This window comes from Lactuca sativa, chromosome 9 (assembly GCF_002870075.4).
Source record: "Lactuca sativa cultivar Salinas chromosome 9, Lsat_Salinas_v11, whole genome shotgun sequence".
Classification (NCBI taxonomy): domain Eukaryota; kingdom Viridiplantae; phylum Streptophyta; class Magnoliopsida; order Asterales; family Asteraceae; genus Lactuca; species Lactuca sativa.
The window spans coordinates 114,572,521-114,579,854 of NC_056631.2; the positions used below are offsets into that span (position 1 = coordinate 114,572,521).

A 7,334-nucleotide genomic window follows, 5' to 3' on the forward strand; every position below is an offset into this window, starting at 1 on the left:
TTCGGTTTAACCATCACAACGAGTAGGCCTATGAACTTTGTAACCGGGAAAACCTTTCTTGGAATGCCGGTTAGGTGGTTAATTTGTTGAAATAATAATAATAAATAAAGACAAACCCTTGAACATTTTTTAATTATATTAAATCTAAGTGTTTATTAACATAAAACGCAATTAAATCCATGCCAAAATGTCTCATGACTCTACTCAAGTTTCACTCCATGGTTATTTACCACAAACTTTTTACAGGCCAATTTATAAACTTTAAATGCCAACATACTTGACATATTTTCCATTTCGACAGTGTACTTTCACTTATGAAATGTCTTTACATTCTTATACTAGAAAATCCTTATTAATTACGTGAGTCACATTACAAAAATAATAACATATTGGAATCCGTCGTAAGAGCCACCACGGCTGCTGGATTCGCCTTCTGTCGATTTCTCTAAACTTACTCTCTCGATGGTGGCGATCTCTCGAAAACAAATTGGAATCCGTCCGATTACTCTCCTGTCTCTTTTCGTGCTTTTTCTCTCTCTTCTAAGAGATGCGAACCACAAACAGCTAGCCCTAATTTTGTTCCTCAAAGGCTTAAACTCCGATCTAATTTATGTACAATCCGCCACAATCCACTTTTATAGTACCACAATAACAAAACATATAATTTTATTTCTCTGTTATCAAAGCAAATAAAAATAATAAGAAAACTTTAAATTTTACTTTTAAAATTGCGGCTGTGATTTTTTTTTTACTTACTTTCATCATAAAACAGTTCTATTTTTTTAATTTACTAGGTTATTGTATAGAAGCTCTATAGTTTGTCAAAAAAAAAAAAAAAAAAAAAGCTTTAGCTTAAAATATTTTTAGGTAAGTTAAAACAGTAAGTTTTTTTAGTTTTTTTATTGTTATCCTGGTAACCTTTTATCATAGGTTCTTCTAAGTTCTAAGTTAACATGAAATTCAATACTAAAAAAAAAAAATTCAAGTGTGTAATTTTTTATATTTTCATATGATTTTTTTTATATTATACGTATTCATGCTGAAATACATATTTATATACTAAAAGATATATAATTAAATATTTTATTTACATGTTTTTTTAAATATGTTTATTTGTTTATATATAAGGTTTAAAACATAAAATTACCTATTTATGTTTTTATAAAATGGAGAAAAATTAACATTCTTAAAAATGGTTTTTATGTTTTCATAACTATAATTATATTTTTACGTACTTTTTACGTTTTCAAAAATAAAAATACATTTTTTGAAAGTGTAAATATGTATTTAATATCTTCAGAAGTATAAACACATATTTTTATTGTTTAAGAAACAAAATGCTTTTTTACGTTTTTACTAATTTAAATATGTTTTTAGAAATGTAAATATGTACATGTACTTCTAAAAATATATTTATACTTCTGAAAAACATAAAAATAAGTATTTATACTTTTAAAAACATATTTATACTTCTAAACACACAAAAATATGTATTTATACTTAAAAAACGTAAACAACTATATAAAAAATACATTTATACTTCTAAAAACCTAAAAAAAATGTTTTCAATAATGTTAGTTTTCACCATTTTATAAAAATATATACACGTATTTTTTAGAAGCAAAAATACATTTTTTATGTCTTTAGAAGTGTAAATAAAATGGGATAAAACATATATCAAGAAATTGTATTCTAATATAAATATAAATACAATGTTTAATTAAACAAAATTTTAGTGTATAAATACATATTTCTGCATGAATATATATATATATATATATATATATATATATATATATATATATATATATATATATATATATATATATATATATATATATATATATATGCTTAGGTTCTTCTATTTAAACTAATTATTGTGTTATTATATGCATAAATGTAGACCAATCATTTTACTTATTTTAAGAACGTGATTAATACATATTATTAAATTAAAGATAATTGCAAAATACCATCTAATTTCATTCTAAGGGTATTTTAGACAATTGAGATAAATTTAAAAAAGGAAAATTCCATATTTTTTGGGATAATTAACTCTCTTGATTTTAAAATTCTAATTTTTTTAATTACTTTAATTTTAATTATAACGTAATTTTTATAATTAAACCCGAGTTTATTCTGTTAGAATGTCATTCTGTTAAAATCATATTCTCTAGGAATTTCAGGATATATATTTCTATTAGAATGATATTCTATTAACACCGACTAATAACAAATTTTTGGATACAACTTCAATTTTTTCATTACATTCTTAAAAATGTAAAAACTTTATATAATAGTCTATGTGTAACATCTGGATTCCCAGGTATATTATTTTATTCATTTATTTTGAAGTTTGTGGAGGGACTCGGCGAGTTGGTGCTTAGACTCGCCGAGTGGGGTCGCAGATTCTCATCCGGGTTCATGACTGGACTCGGCGAGTCTATGAGTGGACTCGTCGAGTCCACGCTGTTTAATGAAACACTAATTTCCAGGGTTTGGGACCTATTTAAAGTCCCTTAGGGCCGTCATTTGCGGCTACCAAACCCCAGAGAGAAACCCTAAAAGAGCTAGAGCGATTGTGAGAGGAAATGAGCCATTTCATGATCTTTGTGGTTGATTCTTGCAAGAAGGAGGTGTTTCCAGCTTAGAGGAGGCCAAGGAGGTGGTGCATTTGTGGATTTTGAGCTAAAGACATCATCCTTGAGGTAATATATCGCCCCTTTATCTGTTGTGTTAAAGGAATCCATAGATGTAGAGTTTTCATGTCCTTTAATGGAAGAAATTGTGAGAACATGGCCCTTATTCACTTTGAGATTTCGGATCTGGACCCATAGTGGTCTAAAGAACTTATCTTAGCTTGCTTTATGTTGAGCTATAGAGGTGTTGAGCTTAGGATGTTATTTTTGGGGCTAAATCACCAAGTGAAACCCTCTAGACGTCCCATGAGTGTCAAGATTCGAGCTTTACGTGTTTATCAGGGTTGGGAAGGTCAGATCTATGGACCAAAGGAGCAGATCTGACCTTGGGAGGTCAATTGAGTTTGTGCATGGCATGAACTCGCCGAGTCCAAGGGCAGACTCGGCGAGTAGGGTTAGGGTTTCCCATAAATCACTCAGTGAGTAGACCCGCCGAGTTGGGGGAATAACTCAGTGAGTCAGAGAGGGATTAGAGGACTGGAGTTCAAGGTGGAACTCGCCGAGTTGATCTTGAGATTCGACGAGTTGAGTCAGGGTAGCCCCGCGATTTATGCCAGGTGTGACTCGTCGAGCAAGGGGAGGGACTCGACATGCCAAACGAGACTAGGGAGTTACTGGACACGTCTAGACTCACCGAGTTGCCCAAGTGCACTCGACGAGTCGGGTCAAAGTTTGACCGTTAACTTTGTTTGACTTTTAGGGTTTAGTCAACAATGAGGGCCTTTGAGCCAAAAGAGGGGTAAAATGGTCTTTTAGCCTTCTGAGGGTGCCAAGAGAGGGTTGAGTCTAGTCCTGAGAGTTATATTTATGAGAGTATTACTTTATGTGATTAGGAGGAGGCTAGATTGTATTTCTACCGAGTCAGAGATTTACCGAGACATCTGAGGTGAGTCTTCTCAATATACTTTACCTTGAGTGGTAATTAGAGTTATGTGGCAGAGTTATTGTATGCTACTTATGTGTTGTGTTGCACTGCATCATTTCTATGTGATTTATGCCATGTGTATATCAGAGTATATCAGAGATAGAACCGGAAGGTTCACAGAGCTAGGACTAGAGGGTCCACAGAGTTAGGGCCCAAGGGCCCACAGAGTTATAGCCCCGAGTGGCTAGTATGTGTTATGTATGGTATTTTGGGGAACTCACTAAGCTTTATGCTTACAGTGTTATGTGTTATGTGTTTCATGTACTAGTGATGATCGCAGGAAGGCGCCGACTTGATTCGTACACACGCATGGGATTTATGTATTTTGATCTTGGGAAATATTTTGTGAAACAAAGTTATGATACAATGGGATTTTGTTAATAAATGTGCTTGGAAAATGTGTTTTAAAATGCGAAAATTTGTTTTAAATTTTACGGTGTTACACTATGACAATGAAATACTCACTATTAACAAACAAAACCATGTATATTATTCGACCTGAATATTCTAGCAGAATATATTATTACATATACTCCTATCATTCTATTATAGATTATTCTATCAGAAGAATAACTCTTTCCTTTGTGAAGACCAGTGACAATTGTTCAGCCATCATCTAATCTTCAAGCCCTTGATCATCAATGAAATTAGACATTTTACGAAATTAACTGTCACGAATCAAATCATGTAATAATAATATGTGGACTTGTGAATTGCACCAAAACCAATAACCAAGAATTTTAGAACATGCATAAATCAGTGAGAAAATATTCATACTCCATTCCAACATAATTAGAATTCATGATACCATTCTAACAGAATTTGAATTCGTGATTCTATTCCAATAGAATTGGAATCTCACCAATATCATCCATTGAATCATCTACATAAACAAATTGATTTTTATCATATAAGAAGCAGAAATTTTGATATGAAAATAGTGACAAACTACCTTCACTTTCAAAATAGTCAAAATAGTGGTCAGATTTATAAAGTCTTTTAAAGATATAAAATGATGCCAAGAAGTGAAATGCATTTATAGTGTTACCTGCAAAGGGGAACTTTATAGGTTGAATCAGGTAGTTCACAGATGGAAGAATGGAGTTTGAAGAGTTGTCATAGCCTTTTGCACCTAACACACCCTCCATTCATTCTTTTCTTATAATGTGGCATGTGTTGAATCGAGAGTTGCAAGCCTTGACATGTTGACAATTGCTACATAGATACATGCTCTTGGTGGGTTCTTTGTTACATGGTCCTACACTTATGCAACCTTCTGTGCAAATATGTTCTAAACAATCCATGCCTTCACTCAACTGAAGATACAAGTTCTGTTCTTTCCTACGCTTCTTGCTTCTCTTCCTCAGTTGCACATTAATTTAATCAGAATCAATAATCAGATAGAAAGAAATTTATTAAACTAATTAATGTTTGATTTGTTGAATATAAACATATAAACTTTTACTATTTGTTATTAATTCCACTTACAAAAGAAATTAGTTTTAACAGAATACTCACCGATTCAGATTCATCGATGACCTGGAGGATTTCGAGCTTGAGGAAAGGATCATTGGGTTGAAGAAACTTCCAGCCTTCAGTTTTCTCAATAGCTTTGAAGATGTTAGACACGAGTTTTACACATTTGAAGTGAAGATCAGGTGCGTTACAGAGTCTCACAAGTTGAAGAACATCAACCATATTCTCAATTGTTAACCATTCGATCAAGGCTTTGCTACAACGCGATTTTAGTTGTGGGACCAGGTAGACATGAGAAAGCACCAATAGATGAATCCCAAATTTCTCCATGTCGGCTTCTGTGCACCTGAAAAACGATGGAGTTTTAAAGATAAAGCATTTCCATCGCTAGAGTTTGCCAGGATTGCTCGGCTGCAATACTCCTCAGCCCTCGAGAAATCACCTTGCACCTGTTTAAATGAATCAATCAGATCAAAATTGCCCAATAGATCGGAAGCCAAATGAAACTTGATCTGGTAAAAGAAGAAACTAAAATCTGTGAATGATGAATATTGTAAATTACCTTAGGTATTTCGCATAATTGCTGAGAATCAATGAATTACCTCAGGTAAATTACCATTACCACCACCGCCTCCACAGATCTTTCCACCACCATCGCTTCCACCGGTTTGCAGGAACTCCTATGGCCATCCCGCCCCTCTACGTCGGTGGGATTGAAGTTAACGAGGAAGAAGGGATTGTGGAATGGTTGGTTATGGAAGAAAACTGAGAGAAAGGAGAAAGAATTCTCAGTGCCGAGATGAATTGATTTCGTTCTTCAATTTTATCGATGGAGGAGTGAAACACGATTGCAAGAATCACAACATCAATCGCTAAGATTCTGGTGGTGTTGACCAAAATTATAGGGACTATTTGTGGAAGCATTATCAAATTACTAAAATATCCTTGTTTATTTATTTAATTATTCAAATTTTTATTTAATTTTGATTGGCCCACATTTATACATACAATAACACAATAATTAGTTTAAATACCTGAACCTATCTCTCTCTCTCTCTCTCTCTCTCTCTCTCTATATATATATATATATATATATATATATATATATATATATATAAGTATCTATACACTAAAATTTTGTTTAATTAAACATAGTTTTCCGAAAACCCAATAACAAAATGTAGAGCGTTAGATCAAAATTAACTCATTAAGGACAAGATCATCTTCTTCCCAATCTCATTTAATGTTTAATTTTTTGTGTTATTGAAAATATTAATAAAAAATATCTAAAAATTAACATTATAATTAAAATTTTCGGAATTTTTTTATAAAAATAATTTTTTTTGATTTTTCAGAAAAATGCAGGTTTTTTTTTATAGGAAAATATGAATTTTTAGAAAAATCTAAAAAATAAAATATTAAAAAAACTGCAATTTTTTAAAAAATAGTAAAATTTTTAAAATTCAAAATTTTTTTTTAAAAAAGAGGAAAAAAAACTATAATTTTTTAGCCAAAAAAATCAATATTTTAGATACATATTTTTTTCAAATGCATATATGCATATTTCTGATATTATAATATTCGTAAGTAAATGATTACAACAATTCATTTTTGTTAACTAATTTATATAAATAATAGTATAAGTATTTTATTCGGTATAAAATAAAATATATAAAACAAAAAATGCTATAAAATTTCAAAGCATTTTCATGTCTTCGTATCAATATTTCCATATTTTCGTCAACTTATCACTTTCACCTCTTCAATATTTTTCACAAATTCTTCAAAATCTACAAGAAAAAAAATTATTAATGCAAAAATACTCACAAAAATAAATATGTATATATCATGTAAGATTCACATATGATTATATCTTTTACAATTCAAATATGAAATTCACAATAAAATTAAAAAATAAAAAAAAGAACAGAACACTCACACAAAATGCATTTGTGCATATAGATATAATTTATATGCGATTCACTTGTGATTTACATTTGAATCACATATAATTTATATGTGATTCACTTTTGATTTACATGTGATTCATATATGAATTACATGCGATTTATATATGATTCACGTGTAATTTATATGTGATTTACATGTGAATCACATATGAATCACATGTTATTCATATGTGATTCACTTATGATTTACATTTGAATCACTAAACATTTATAAACATAAAATACATTTTTGTCCTAAAGAAATGAAAATATAGATAAAATTGT

The 7,334-nt window shown here is 30.7% G+C and overlaps 1 protein-coding gene across 1 annotated transcript; it reads right to left on the reverse strand.

The window, feature by feature from the left end:
- Nucleotides 1-4,533: 4,533 nt before the first annotated feature.
- Nucleotides 4,534-5,965, reverse strand: LOC111914789 (BTB/POZ and TAZ domain-containing protein 1). The gene is made up of 3 exons (XM_023910499.3): nt 5,663-5,965; nt 5,143-5,549; nt 4,534-4,982 (listed from the first exon to the last, which is right to left on the reverse strand). Exons 2-3 carry the CDS (start codon nt 5,428-5,430, stop codon nt 4,773-4,775), a joined length of 498 nt encoding a protein of 165 aa, XP_023766267.1. The 5' UTR covers nt 5,431-5,549; nt 5,663-5,965; the 3' UTR covers nt 4,534-4,772.
- Between the last annotated feature and the right edge of the window lie 1,369 nt (nt 5,966-7,334).

Bases quoted from the DNA above. Each gene is read 5' to 3' on its own strand.
- LOC111914789 (XM_023910499.3), bottom strand. From the start codon at position 5,430: ATGGAGAAATTTGGGATTCATCTATTGGTGCTTTCTCATGTCTACCTG. The intron at 4,983-5,142 runs GTGAGTATTCTG...CAACTGAGGAAG, and splicing joins TCATCGATGAATCTGAATCG to AGAAGCAAGAAGCGTAGGAA.